This window comes from Salmo trutta, chromosome 5 (genome assembly GCF_901001165.1).
Source record: "Salmo trutta chromosome 5, fSalTru1.1, whole genome shotgun sequence".
Classification (NCBI taxonomy): Eukaryota; Metazoa; Chordata; class Actinopteri; order Salmoniformes; family Salmonidae; genus Salmo; species Salmo trutta.
Window position 1 is genome coordinate 65,942,628 of NC_042961.1, and position 16,208 is coordinate 65,958,835.

The window sequence follows — 16,208 nt, forward strand, 5'->3', positions numbered from 1 at the left end:
TATTCGTTATGGCCATCGAATTGTTAGCTATGGAAATCAGATCCAATAACAACATTAGAGGATTAGATATCCAAGGTTTAAAACAAAGGTGACCATGTATGCCGATGGCTCAAGTTTTAAATTAAGTCCGCAAGCTAGATCTCTGCAATGTGTCATTGAAGAGCTAGATAACTTTTTTGTACTCTCTGGACATAAACCTAATTATGATAAGTGTTCAATATTATGTATTGAATCCTTAAAAATTCTACTTTTACATTATCCTGCAGTTTACCCATAAAATGGGCTGATGGTGTAGTAGACATACTCAGTATTCATATCACAAAAGATATAAATAAGCTCTACACAATGAATTTCAAAATAGAATGTGCCCATCTATATAATGAATATGAATTGGGTGGGTTGAGATTATTAAACATAAAAGCACTAAACCTCTCTCTAAAAGCTTCACTCATTCAAAAGTTTTACTTGAACCCTATATGGTTCTCAAGTAGATTACTAAGAAAAACTTATCCATTGTTTAAAAATGGCCATTTTGCCTTTGTGCAGATTGCCATGTCTCATTTTGGATTCATTGAAAATGCTACTTTTTTCAAAGTATCTCTCTTTTTCAAACAAGCATTGCAGAGCTGGCTACAATTTCTATGTCACCCCCCTGTAAAGATAAAACAAATATTACAACACATATTATGGCTGAAGTCAAATGTGCTGGTTGATAAAATACCTGTATTTATGGGAAATATGTTTGAACAGGGTATTTTGTTCATAAATGATATTGTAAATTGGAATGGTAGAGTTATGGCCTTCATGGAGTTATCAGAATTGTAAAGAAAGGTCTGCTCAATCCAAGAGTACAACCAATTGATTACAGCATTACCCCAAAAATGGAGGAGGCAGGTGGCAGCGGGAGGAGGTAGTGAACTGGTCTGTTTGCCCAACATAAAGGATCAAAACTTGCGGAGGAATAAAAATAGCATAAATAGGAAAGTATATAACTTTCATTTGAGGACCAGGATGTTTACAACTGTGCCATACAGATTGCAAAAAAGTTGGGAAGAGATTTGAGTTGATATATAAAACGCCAGATTCAAGACTTCGTGCTTTTCAGCTAAAATGATTATATAGAATTCTTGCTACCAACAAAATGTTGAATATTTGGGTTATAAAATCATCGAAGCGCTGCAGATTTTGTTGTGAGGATACAGAATCAATCGACCATTTGTTTTGGTATTGCCCTCAGGTAGCCTGTTTCTGGTCTCAGGTTCAGGAATGGCTGAAAATGCATAGCATTGATCTAGAATTGACCCTAGAAACAGTACTGTTAGGAGATCTGGAGAGACAGTCAATTACTAACATACTAAAACTCTTAGTAAAAGTATTTATCTTCAACTCGCAATCTGTGGATTCTATTCGATTACATAGATTGAAATTGTACGTTAAACATCACAGCATAGTTGAAAGATATGTGTTGCGTGGAAACCCGAAGTGGGTGGCCAGCAGAGATAGATGGGATGGGCTGAGGGAAACTGAGGGTTGGAATGTGGAATTGGAGACAAGTGGGAGTGGAGTTGCTGTGTGGGAGATAGAATGATGGTCAAAGATAAAAGTCAAAATAAAACATTTAAAAAAGTACATTTGAATGACACTAAGCGGCAGTGTTTTTACAACTAATGCCAGATTGCCTGAGGCTAATTCCGTGCAAGTGTTTGTGAACATGCATTTACACACCCTCTCATTCAAATAAACACATGCAAGAACACACACATACATGTAATAGTGCCAGACATGCACACAAACATATACAGTTGGCGTTGCTGTTATGATTTAGTTGTCCTTGATGTCCTTTGTTTTAAATGTATAAATTTTTTTTTAATTGCGTTGTTTGCTGTTTTCTTGTCTTTTCCTTTTTTCTCTTTAGTTCATTCTCTTGGTTGTTGGTGCATTTGGGGGTTCTTGGGGGTGGGGAATGGAATTCATTGTATTTATTTTTCTTCATGGGGGGCTGTGGGAGGGGTCTTGGAGGGTTCGGGTTCACGTTTTTTGGCCTGGTGGTAGATCGGCCAACATGCCCTTGAGCAGAGCATTGACCCCGGATGCTTCTGTGTCGCTCTGAATGGGAATCTGTTGGACGACTGGGATGATGTAGTTATTGAGCAGCTTCACTGCAAGTATATTGTATGTTTTGAATATTCAATAAAGTAATAAATTATAAAAAAAATATTTATTTTAATAAGAAAATAAGAAAAGAAAAAAGGACTCAGCCAAAGCAGTACGACTCAGCCCACGCAGTATTTATGGATCCCCATTAGCTGCTGCCAAGGCAGAAGCTACTCATCCTGGGGTTCAGCAAAATGAAGGCAGTTATGTTTTAAAAACATCATACATTCATAACAGATTTCACAACATTAAGTGTGTGCCCTCAAGCCTCTACATCTATAACACAAAATCCAAGTGTACATGGGTGTAGCGTGCATGTTATCCTGTGTTTGTATGCATGTCTGTGTTGCTTCAGTCTCCACTGTTCCATAAGGTGTATTTTTAACTGTTTTAAATCTAATCTTACTGCTGACATGAGTGTCTTGATGTGGAATAGAGTTCCATGTAGTACTGTGCACCTCCCATAGTCTGTTCCAGAAAGTATTATCTTGGCAGCAATTCGACCGAAGGCCTGATTCACGCCGTCTCCTCTGAACAGTTGATGTTGAGATGTGTCTGTTACTTGAACTCTGTGAAACACATTTGGGTTGCAATTTCTAAGACTTGTATCTCTATTGAACATATCCTCTGCAAGAGAGGTAACTCTGGGTCTTCCTTTCCTGTGGGGATCCTCATGAGTCATCGTAGCGCTTGGTTTTTGAGACTAAGAACGTTTCTTCAAGTGCAATAATCCGCATTGACTGACCTGTCTTAAAGTAATGGGCTGTTTCTCTTTGCATTGAGTTGTTCTTGCCATAATATGGACTTGGTCTTAAAATAACAAATAGGGCTATTTTCTGTATACCACCCCTACCTTGTCACAACTGATCGGCTCTTACGCATTGAGGAAAGAAATCCCACAAATTAAGTCACCTGTTCATTGAAATGCATTCCAGGTGACTACCTCATGAATCTGGTTGAGAGAATGCCAGGAGTGTACAAAGCTCTCAAGGCAAAGGGTGGCTACTTTGAAGAATCTCAATATATTTGTTTAAGATGTGATTCCATGTGTTATGTCATAGTTGACATCTTCACTATTCTACAACGTAGAAAATATTAGATGAAAACCCTGGAATGAGTAGGTGAGTTCAAACTTTTGACTGGTACTGCAAATAGTAGATCTAACCTATAGAAAGCTGATGGGATCCTCTTTCTAATAGAAGCCATGAGGCTGTTCTCACAATTGCATAGGTTATAGAAATGTTGCGCAACATGAGCTCATGAAATGTTTTACATTTGCATTGATGTCAGAGTGATTAGAGGGACAATAGAGTGCTGAGTACCAGGCAGTTAGCAAGTGTGGTAGGCTACTAATGACCATCACCAGCATCAGAGCTTGGAGAAGCCTAATTACTAAATGGTCACGTGGAATTTGACTGCCTTCATTTCTTGTAACTGCCGGTAATACAGTCCTACTCCTTCCTCCATTTCCCAGAAATGGACTGGTTCAGATAATCACACCAACAATAAAGTAAGTAAATCAACAGTTTAATCTCTGGATTTCGTCATGCATTTATATGGGATGTGAATCAGTTCCTGTCGTACAGTAAAGACAACTGTCCGTCTTTTCAAAGACTTCATTCCAACGCCTTTCATCTACAATTAGACAAAAAACATGCAGAATCAGCTGCAAAGAAATAACATTTAGTGAATGAGTTTGTACATGCAGACACACACACCTTGGTGGAACAGTTGCTAGCAGTGCCTGGTGGAGTCTCCGTACCCTGAATCTTCTGTCCAGTAGTGGTCACACACCAACAGTAACCTACCAGAAATAGACATGTTGAACATACAATATTTACTGTAACATTCAACTGAATTGGAGAATTTAGTGTGTGTATATGTGCATCCGTGTTAACCTGTAGAGCCCGAACATTGCTTAGGGGTGTATCGTCCAGCGGCGTCACACGTGGGGATGTAGGCATGTGTTGCGGCATATCTAGCACGCTCACAGGGGGTCATGGGTCGTATCCCAGCATCTGGACACAGGTAACATACATTAATTGTAATGTGGACATAACATTGCAGCACATGCATGCCGGAATCTTGGGTTGCGTCCCATATAGTCCCTGGTCAGAAGTAGTTTATACGGAATAGGGTTCCATTTCAGATGTAACCTAGGTACTTCCTGGCTAAATATTGAAATTGCGCTACTTGTTTAAAAGCCCTGTGCAGTCAATTCAGTTTCTGTCTTCTGTATAACAGCTGATGAAACTAAGACTGAAAGTGGGGGTAAGTTGTGTCAGTGTTACTTCCTGACAATCCAATCATACATCCAGTTGAATGATCAAACCATTCATATCAGAATACCTCAGTCCAGCATCTAGACACCAATATACATCTCTGGAACAAGAGGAGTGGCAGGTAGCCTAGCGGTTAGAGAGTTGGGCCAGTTACACAAAGGTTCCTAGTTTTAATCCCTGAATGTCAAGTTAAAATATCTGTCTATGTGCCCTTGAGCAAGACAACCTTCCCTCCAGTGTCACGGTTGATAATGGCTGCCCAAGGGACAACTGGTTATGAAACAAAACATTAATACGTACGTGTGTGAATAGGACAGATCAACACCCACTAACGTTTTTATTAAAATGTTGGTGAGTAAGTGTGAGGTACATCACTCTTACCTCCCAGAGCAAAAGCTGTGCTAACAAGCAGAATGATGGTCAATATCGCCATGGTGATAGTCTCCTGAGAGAGAGAGAACAAGAGCGAGATTAGTTGAGCATTTTAAATCATCTGGAATGGCTGTGGGTACTAGAGGAGAGGTTCAGGAAACCATGTGTTAAGTACAAAACTTATGCAACAATTGCTAAACCCAGTCCTGAGGACCCCAACATGCGAGTATCGGCAACACGGCGCGCTACGATTCTTCCACTAAAATTCAGGTATCATCTAATCTATTGTATGTGGTTGAAGAGCCTGGCACACAGGAATATGAATCCTTCCCAAATGGCTCCTCATTCCTTATGTAGTGAACCACCTTTGAAGAGGGCCCACAGTGCACTACGCAGCGAAGGGGAAGCAGACTAGATCTTGACAGAGACTACTATTCACTACAAAGGTAACTATTAGTCTATGCTCTTAAATTCAGGGGGTCGACCCACAAAAAGGGGTCATATATATATATATATAGTGCACTACACTTGACCAGGGCCACATAAGATTAACGTGCCATTTGAGAGGCAGCTAGTCTACTAAATAATATCACAAGCTCACCTTCTGCACTCTTCCAAGGGATTCACTGGTTGTCTCTCTGTTGTCTGTGAGTTATGGTCTACCTCTTCCACCTCTCCTTTTAAAGGATCTGTCACAGGTGTGACTAGTTGCCTCATTAACCCAACGAGAGATCCCGATGTCCGCAATTAGCTGGTGGTGTAAAGTTCTTATGTAAAAATTGTCTAATTCACACACTTATCAAGAGAACGTCCCTGGTCATCCCTACTACCTCTGATCTGTTCGCCATTAGCTGGTGGTGTAAAGTACTTGGGGTATCTTTACTTTACTACTTCTATTTATTTCAACTTTCACTTCACTACATTCCTAAAGAAAATTATGTACTTTTTACTCCATACATTTTCCCTGACACCCAAAAGTACTCGTTAGATTTTGAATGATTAGCATGACAGAAAAAATGGTCTAATTCACTCACTTATCAAGAGAACATCCCTGAAGATCCCTACTGCCTCTGATCTGGCAGACTCACTAAACACAAATGCTTCCTTTGCAAATTATGTCTGAGAGTTGGTGTGACACTGGCTATCCGTATTCAAATAAAAAAACAAACAAGAAAATGGTGCCGTCTGGTTTGCTTAATATAAGGAATTTGAAATGATTTATACTTTTACTTTTGATACTTAAACAACCTCTCTGGGCTAGGTGGCACCAAATCGTCCCACCTACGTAACAGCCAGTTGAATCCTGTGGTGCGATTTTCAAATACCTTCGAAATGCTATTACTTCAATTTCTCAAACATATGACTATTTTACAGCTATTTAAAGACAAGACTCTCGTTAATCTAACCACACTGTCCGATTTCAAAAAGGCTTTACAACGAAAGCAAAACATTAGATTATGTCAGCAGAGTACCCAGCCAGAAATAATCAGACACCCATTTTTCAAGCTAGCATATAATGTCACAAAAACCCAGAAGACAGCTAAATGCAGCACTAACCTTTGATGATCTTCATCAGATGACACACCTAGGACATTATGTTATAGAATACATGCATGTTTTGTTCAGTCAAGTTCATATTTATATCAAAAAACAGCTTTTTACATTAGCATGTGACGTTCAGAACTAGCATACCCCCCGCAATCTTCCGGGGAATTTACTAACAATTTACTAAATTACTCACGATAAACGTTCACAAAAAGCATAACAATTATTTTAAGAATTATAGATACATTACTCCTCTATGCACTCGATATGTCCGATTTTAAAATAGCTATTCGGTGAAAGCACATTTTGCAATATTCTAAGTAGATAGCCCGGCATCACAGGGCTAGCTATTTAGACACCCACCAAGTTTAGCCTTCACCAAAGTCAGATTTACTATTAGAAAAGTTTGATTACCTTTCCTGTTCTTCGTCAGAATGCACTCCCAGGACTTCTACTTCAATAACAAATGTAGGTTTGGTCCAAAATAATCCATAGTTATGTTCCAACAGCGACGTTTTGTTTGTGCGTTCTAGACACTGTCCCAATGGTAAATAACGGTCACGTGCACGGCGCATGTCGTGACAAAAGATTTCTAAATATTTCATTACCGTACTTCGAAGCATGTCAACCGCTGTTTAAAATCAATTTTTATGCAATTCATCTCGTAACAAAGCGATAATATTCCGACCGGGAATCTGCGTTTCGGTAAATAGAGGGAAAAACAGAAAGACGGGGGCGGCCAGTGCACGAGCCTAAGCCCTTTGTCCTCTGATAGACCACTTAGCAAAAGCGCTCGTGTGTTTCAGCCAGGGCTTTGAATTATGTCATTCAGGTTTTTCCCGGGCTCTGAGAGCCCATTGGAGCCGTAGGAAGTGTCACGTAACAGCAGAGATCCTTTGTAATGGATAGAGATGACAAAGAAAGCCAATAAATGGTCAGACAGGCCACTTCCTGTAAAGGAATCTCTCAGGTTTTTGCCTGCCATATGAGTTATGTTATACTCACAGACACCATTCAAACAGTTTTAGAAACTTTAGGGTGTTTTCTATCCATATCTAATAAGTATATGCATATTCTAGTTACTGGGTAGGAGTGGTAACCAGATTAAATCGGGTACGTTTTTTATCCGGCGGTGTAAATACTGCCCCCTAGCCCTAACAGGTTAACCTAGAATATGCATATAATTATTGGCTTTGGATAGAAAACACCCTAAAGTTTCTAAAACTGTTTGAATGGTGTCTGTGAGTATAACAGAACTCATATGGCAGGCAAAAACCTGAGAAGATTTCATGCAGGAAGTGGCCTGTCTGACAAGGTGTTGTTGTTCTTGCTTCTGTTTATTGAAGAGTCAGGATCTTAGCTGTAATGTGACACTTCCTACGGCTCCAATAGGCTTTCAGAGCCCGGGAAAAACCTGAACGATGTCGAGGTAGCCTCTGGCTGAAACACATTATCGCCTTTGCCAAGTGGCCGATCACAGGACAAAGGGCTTAGGCTCGTGCCCGAGTCGACCCAGTGATATATTTTCTTTCGGCTGTTTACCTAATTGCAGATTCCCGGTCGGAATATTATCGCTTTTTTACGAGAAAAATGGCATAAAAATTGATTTTAAAAATTGCCATTTTGCCTTTGTGCAGATTGCTGTCTCATTTTGGATTAATTGAAAATGCTACTTTTTTCAAAGTATCTCTCTTTTTCAAACAAGCATTGCAGAGCTGGCTACAATTTCTATGTCACCCCCCTGAAAAGATAAAACAAATATTACAACACATATTATGGCTGAAGTCAAATGTGCTGGTTGATAAAATACCTGTATTTATGGGAAATATGTTTGAACAGGGTATTTTGTTCATAAATGATATTGTAAATTGGAATGGTAGAATTATGGCCTTCATGGAGTTATCAGAATTGTAAGGAAAGGTCTGCTCAATCCAAGAGTACAACCAATTGATTACAGCATTGTAATGGAGGAGGCAAGTGGCAGCGGGAGGAGGTAGGGAACTGGTCTGTCTGCCCAACATAAAGGATCAAAACTTGCGGAGGAATAAAAATAGCATAAATAGGAAAGTATATAAGTTTCATTTGAGGACCAGGATGTTGACAACTGCGCCATACAGATTGCAAAATAGTTGGGAAGAGATTTGAGTTGATATATAAAATGCAAGATTCAAGACTTTGTGCTTTTCAGCTAAAATTATTATATAGAATTCTTGCTACCAACAAAATGCTGAATATTTGGGTAATAAAATCATCGAAGCTCTACAGATTTTGTTGTGAGGATACAGAATCAATAGACCATTTGTTTTGGTATTGCCCTCAGGTAGCCTGTTTCTTGTCTCAGGTTCAGGATTCTATTCAATTACATAGATTGATATTGTACGTTAAACATCACAGCATAGTTGAAAGATATGTGTTGCGTGGAAACCCGAAGTGGGTGGCCAGCAGAGATACATGGGATGGGCTGAGGGAAGCTGAGTGTTGGTATGTGGAATTGGAGCCAAGTGGGAGTGGAGTTGCTGTGTGGGAGATAGAATGATGGTCAAAGATAAAAGTCTAAATAAAACATTTAAAAAAGTACATTTGAATGACACTAAGTGACAGTGTTTTTACAACAAATGCCGGTTTGCCTGAGGCTGATGCCGTGCAAGTGTTTGTGAACATGCATATACACACACTCTCATTCAAATAAACACATGCAAGAACACACACATACATGTAATAGTGCCAGACATGCACACAAACATTTACAGTTGGCGTTGCTGTTATGATTTAACTGTCCTTGATATCCTTTGTTTTAAATGTATTTTTTTTTAAATTGCGTTGTTGTTTGCTGTTTTCTTCTGTCTTTTCCTTTTTTCTCTTTAGTTCATTCTCTTGGTTGTTGGTGCATTGGGGGGTTCTTGGGGGTGGGGAATGGAATTAATTGTATTTTTTATTTTTTATTATTTTTCTTCCTGGGGGGCTGTGGGAGGGGTCTCGAATGGTTGAGGGACAGCTATTGGGGAACTGTGGGGGGGGATCTTGGAGGGTTCGGGTTCACGTTTTTGGCCTGGTGGTAGATCGGCCAACATTACATTTACATTTTAGTCATTTAGCAGACACTCTTATCCAGAGCGACTTACAGTAGTGAATACATACATTTCATGCATTTTTTTTTGTACTGGCCCCCCATGGGTATCGAACCCACAACCCTGGCGTTGCACACACCATGCTCTACCAACTGAGCCACAGGGAGGGCTCAACATGCCCTTGAGCAGAGAATTGACCCTGGATGCTTCTGTGTGTCGCTCTGAATGGGAATCTGTTGGACGACTGGGATGATGTAGTTATTGAGCGGCTTCACTGCAAGTATATTGTATGTTTCGAATATAGAATAAAGTAAAAAAAATTAAGAAAATATTATTTTAATAAAAAAATAAGGACTCAGCCAATGCAGTACGACTCAGCCCACACAGCATTTATTATGGATCCCCATTAGCTGCTGCCAAGGCAGAAGCTACTCATCCTGGGGTTCAGCAAAATTAAGGCAGTTATACATTACCATACATTCATAACAGATTTCACATCGTAGTAAGTGTGCCCTCAGGCCTCTACTCTACCACATATCTATAACACAAAATCCAAGCGTACATGGGTGTAGTGTGTATGTTATCGTGTGTTTGTATGCATGTGTCTGTTGCTTCAGTGTATTTTTATGTTTTTTAAATCTAATATTACTGCTGGCATGAGTTCCATGTAGTACTGTGCACCTCCCATAGTCTGTTCTGGAAAGTAGTATCTTGGCAGCAATTCGAACATGAAGGCCTGATTCACGCAGTCTCCTCCGAACAGTTGATGTTGAGATGTGTCTGTTACTTGAACTCTGTGAAACACATTTGGGCTGCAATTTCTAAGACTGGTATCTCTATTGAACATATCCTCTGCAAGAGAGGTAACTCTGGGTCTTCCTTTCCTGTGGTGATCCTCATGAGTCATCGTAGCGCTTGGTTTTGGAGACTAAGAACGTTTCTTCAAGTGCAATGTTCCGCATTGACTGACCTTCCTGTCTTAAAGTAATTGGCTGTTTCTCGTTGCATTGAGCTGTTCTTGCCATAATTTGGACTTGGTCTTAAAATAACAAATAGGGCTATTTTCTGTATACCACCCCTACCTTGTCACAACTGATCGGCTCTTACGCATTGAGGAAAGAAATTCCACAAATTAGGTCACACCCGTTAATTGAAATGCATTCCATGAATCTGGTTGAGAGAATGCCAAGAGTGTACAAAGCTGTCAAGGCAAAGGGTGGCTACTTTGAAGAATCTCAATATATTTTGGTTTAAGATGTGATTCCATGTGTTGTCATAGTTGAAAATATTAGATGAAAAGCCTGGAATGAGTAGGTGTGTTCAAACGTTTGACTGGTACTGCAAATATAGTAGATCTAACCTATAGAAAGCTGATGGGATCCTCTTTCTAATAGAAGCCATGAGGCGGTTCTCACACAATTGCATAGGTTATAGAAATGTTGCGCAACATGAGCTCATGAAATGTTTTACATTTGCATTGATGTCAGAGTGATTAGAGGGAATATAGAGTGCTGAGTACCAGGCAGTTAGCAAGTGCGGTAGGCTACTAATGACCATCACCAGCATCAGAGCTTGGAGAAGCCTAATTACTAAATGGTCACGTGGAATTTGACTGCCTTCATTTCTTGTAACTGACGGTAATACAGTCCTACTCCTTCCTCCATTTCCCAGAAATGGACTGGTTCAGATAATCACACCAACAATAAAGTAAATAAATCAACAGTTTAATCTCTGGATTTCTTCATTTATTTATATGGGATGTAAATCAGTTCCTGTCGTAGAGTAAAGAACACTGTCCGTCTTTTCAAAGTCTTCATTCCAACGCCTTTCATCTGCAATTAGACAAAAACATCCAATATCAGCTGCAAAGAAATAACATTTAGTGAATTAGTATGTATATACACACACCTTGGTGGAACAGTTGCTAGCATTTGATAGCAGTGCCTGGTGGAGTCTCCGTACCCTGAATCTTCTGTCCAGTAGTGGTCACACACCAACAGTAACCTACCAGAAATAGACATGTTGCACATACAATATTTACTGTAACATTCAACTGAATTGGAGAATTAATGTGTGTATATGTGCGTCCGTGTTAACCTGTAGAGCCCGAACATTGCTTAGGGGTGTATCGTCCAGCGGCGTCACACGTGGGGATGTAGGCGCCAATTGGGCCATGTGTCGCGGCATATCTAGCACGCTCACAGGGGGTCATGGGTCGTATCCTAGCATCTGGACACAGGTAACATAGATTGATTGTAATGTGGACATAACATTGCAGCACATGCATGCCGGAATCTTGGGTTGCGTCCCATATAGTCCCTGGTCAGAAGTAGTTTATACGGAATAGGGTTCCATTTCAGATGTAACCTAGGTACTTCCTGGCTAAATACTGAAATTGCGCTACTTGTTTAAAAGCCCTGTGCAGTCAAATTCAGTTTCTGTCTTTTGTATAACAGCTGATGAAACTAAGACTGAAAGTGGGGTAAGTTGTGTCAGTGTTACTTCCTGACAATCCAATCATACATCCAGTTGAATGATCAAACCATTCATATCAGAATACCTCAGTCCAGCATCTAGACACCAATATACATATCTGGAACTAGAGGAGTGGCAGGTAGCCTAGCGGTTAGAGAGTTGGGCCAGTAACAAAGGTTCCTAGTTTTAATCCCTGAATGTCAAGTTAAAATATCTGTCTATGTGCCCTTGAGCAAGAGCACCTTCTCTCCAGTGTCACGGTTGATAATGGCTGTCCAAGGGACAACTGGTTATGAAACGAAACATTAATGCATACGTGTGAGAATAGGACAGATCAACACCCACTAATGTTATTAAAATGTTGGTGAGTAAGTGTGAGGTACATCACTCTTACCTCCCAGAGCAAAAGCTGTGCTAACAAGCAGAATGATGGTCAATATTGCCATGGTGATAGTCTCCTGAGAGAGAGAACAAGAGCGAGATTAGTTGAGCATTTTAAATCATCTGGAATGGCTGTGGGTACTAGAGGAGAGGTTGAGGAAACCCTGTGTTAAGTACAAAACTTATGCAACAATTGCTAAACCCAGTCCTGAGGACCCCAACAAGCGAGTATCGTCCACACGGCGCGCAACGATTCTTCCACTAAAATTCAGGTATCTAATCTATTGTATGTGGTTGAAGAGCCTTGCACACAGGAATATGAATCCTTCCCAAATGGCTCCTCATTCCTTATGTAGTGAACCACCTTCGACGAGGGCCCACACTGCACTACGCAGGGAAGGGGAAGCAGACGAGATCTTGACAGACTTCTATTCACTACAAAGGTAACTATTAGTCTATGCTCTGAAATTCAGGGGGTCGACCCACAAAAAGGGGTCATATATAGTACACTACACTTGACCAGGGCCACATAAGATTAACTTGCCATTTGAGAGGCAGCTAATCTACTACATAATATCACAAGCTCACCTTCTGCACTCTTCCAAGGGATTCACTGGTTGTCTCTCTGTTGTCTGTGAGTAATGGTCTACCTCTTCCACCTCTCCTTTTAAAGGATCTGTCACAGGTGTGACTAGTTGCCTCATTAACCCAACAAGAGATCCCGATGTCGGCCATTAGCTGGTGGTGTAAAGTACTTATGTAAAAATTCTATAAAGTACTACTTAAGTAGTATTTTGGGGTATCTTTACTTTACTACTTCTATTTATTTCAACTTTCACTTCACTACATTCCTAAAGAAAATAATGTACTTTTTACTACATACATTTTCCCCGACACCCAAAAGTACTCATTAGATTTTGAATGATTAGCAGGACAGAAAAAATGGTCTAATTCACACACTTATCAAGAGAACATCCCTGGTCATCCCTACTGCCTCTGATCTAACAGACTCACTAAACACAAATGCTTCCTTTGCAAATTATGTCTGAGAGTTGGTGTGACACTGGCTATCCATAATCAAATAAAAAAAACAAGAAAATGGTGCCGTCTGGTTTGCTTAATATAAGGAATTTGAAATGATTTATACTTTTACTTTTGAACTTAAGTATATTTTATCAATTACATTTAATTTTGCTTCTTCAGTATATTTGCTGAAACTTTTAAACCTTTACTCAAGTAATATTTTACTGGGTGATTTACACTTTTACTTGAGTCATTTTCTCTGAAGGAAGCTACATTAGGCAGTGAAGAGAGTAGTAGAGGAAGATGGGTCCAGTTTCGAGGGATCCAGAGAGGCTCCCTGTGAGTATGCCGAGGCCAATAGAGAGTGATAGGAATAACATGTGTTTCAGTAAGGCTGGTTTCTTAGCATTCATAGCCATGGTTAGCAACTGTACCGCAGAAATGGAACATAAATCACAGAAAATAGATGTTGTGGTGGTAGCTGCAGAGAACTCGTTGGGTTATGAGATTTTACTGCAGAGAAGTTATAAGGTGTGATGAACGATAGTGTCCTGTTCTCCCAGGCTGCCGGCCTGCTGTGGGACAAAGCCCGTGCAGTAGAACTCAGCCCACTGTTGGGTTTTATTTCACTTATTAGATGTGATGCATTACCATTTACAGTAGATGTAGGCCTAAGTATGAACGGACTGTAATGCACTAACAGGTTAATATAGTATTAACATAGGTTGAGCAACATATAATAGACATGACTAACTGGAGGGTTGCTGGCTAGTAGGAGTGTAGGCTGAGTAGACTCTTGACACACACACACAATGCCTGGTTGTGGGGCCGCTCAAGGACAGGTGTATGTGAGGAACTGATAGAGGGGAGAATGGCTGTGGCACAAGAACAGGCACTGTCCTTGGGTGTCTGACTCTCGGGTACACACACGAAGATAAGCTAGAAGACAACTATGTTTGGCAACAAAGATGCGTCTAGAGGCTGGGACCAGCCTGCACGCCAACGATAGGCTGGAGTAAGTCTAAACCACACCCAAGCCTCTACTATGACAGGCCCTCAGGGAGAGGGAACTATGTCTGTCAAGAAGTATTTAAGGAAGAACTTATGATGTCATTTCAGTTCTCTGTCTGCCCTGCGAGGTGTTACAGTGAACCCGTATATACGAACATTGCATTTATCACTATTTACTTAGCTTAATAAACAGCTGTGAAACAGTACAAGAGACCAGAGTTTCTCTTTGTCCTGACACCAGATTCGAATTGACGCAACCTAACACCACGTAGACTTGCATCCGAGCCCATTTAGACTTGCATCTTCAGAGCGTAGCTTGATTGTGCGTCACATGCAATCAATCAAATCAATCAAATGTATTGATAAAGCCCATCTTACGTCAGCTGATGTCACAAAGTGCTGTAGAGAAACCCAGTCTAAAACCCCAAACAGCAAGCATTGCAGGTGTAGAAGCACGGTGGATAGGAAAAACTCCCTAGAAAGGCCAGAACCTAGGAAGATACCTAGAGAGGAACCAGGCTATGAAGGGTGGCCAGTCCTCTTCTGGCTGTGCCGGGTGGAGATTATAACAGAACATGGCCAAGATGTTCAAATGTTCATAGATGACCAGCAGGGTCAAATAATAATAATCACAGTGGTTGTCGATCATTCAGAGTATCTCTATCACTCCTGCTGTCTCTAGAGAGTTGAAAACAGCAGATTTGGGACAGGTAGCACGTCCGGTGAACAGGTCAGGGCTTGATAGCCGCAGCAGAACAGTTGAAACTGGAGCAGCAGCATGGCCAGGTGGACTGGGGACCACCCATATCTTGTTGTTGGGGACCACCACTCATAAAAAAACAGTTTCTGGCTAAAGAGACAAGACTAACAAGGGAAATCCATGAACTAATAGTACAGGTAGATAGCAATAGAAAAAGATACTACAGAGATACAAAATAAGTTAGAGAAAAAACAAATAGAACATGAGGAACTTATTCAAGAACAATCTAATGTAATCTATTACAAAAATAAAGCAAACTGTATGGAATATGGAGAAAAATGCACAAATTATTCCTGAATCTCCCATACAGGAACGCTAACAAAATTATTTGCAGATGTTCACTTTTCCGTCTCAACCTTTCCCACTGAATGAAGATTATACATTTACATTAAAATTTTAGTCATTTAGCAGATGCTCTTATCCAGAGCGACTTACAGTAGTGAATGCATACACTTCGTACATTTCATACATTTTTTTCCGTATTATGGTAAGCAATTCTTTCCAAATAATATAAAAAATTGAAAATTAACAAATGTACAGAAAGATCAGTGCGAAGGCCAAATTAAGAAGAAAAATGTTTTGAAACTATTAAGTGCATAGATGAAATGTATTTTTTCCCCTGCCCGATTCCAGACAGGTGCATGATAATTGTCCATTCTAAATCAAAACAAATTTCACAAATATTATTTAGTACATGTAAAGACAAGATTCAATCAAGAATAGTCTGATGGGTGACAACATTATCCCATCACTTGTGAATGATGCCCAGTGTAAGGCAAGGAACAATTGCAACTTTTTCATATGTTAGTGCAACACCTCATGTAGCCTAGCCAATAGGCCTATATGTTTTGATAAGGTTTGTGTAGCCTGGCGAAAGTCAATCCAGCACAGGACACAGTAATGATTTGGGGTTGTTTATACTGTCGAGGCTTACATTCAAAATAGGATAATGTAGAAGGGAAATCCCTAATAGAGGAAGTCACCATAAAGCAAAATTCAGTCTAATTCACAATCAAGTGACTGCGCTTGCACAATCCCATAACTACTTGCACACCTTATTTATGAATCTCTTACAGGGACAGTGCCATCCAGTGGATATAAATGAATACAACTATGCCATTTCACCACCTGGCTACA

The 16,208-nt window shown here is 40.2% G+C and overlaps 1 protein-coding gene across 1 annotated transcript; it reads right to left on the minus strand.

The window, feature by feature from the left end:
- Positions 1-3,665: 3,665 nt before the first annotated feature.
- Positions 3,666-13,027, minus strand: LOC115194822 (SPARC-related modular calcium-binding protein 1). Its single transcript, XM_029754736.1, has 6 exons — positions 12,866-13,027; positions 12,291-12,354; positions 11,577-11,650; positions 4,053-4,110; positions 3,873-3,958; positions 3,666-3,789 (listed from the first exon to the last, which is right to left on the minus strand). The coding sequence occupies exons 1-6, from the start codon at positions 13,010-13,012 to the stop codon at positions 3,682-3,684; spliced, it is 537 nt and encodes a 178-aa protein (XP_029610596.1). The 5' UTR covers positions 13,013-13,027; the 3' UTR covers positions 3,666-3,681.
- Between the last annotated feature and the right edge of the window lie 3,181 nt (positions 13,028-16,208).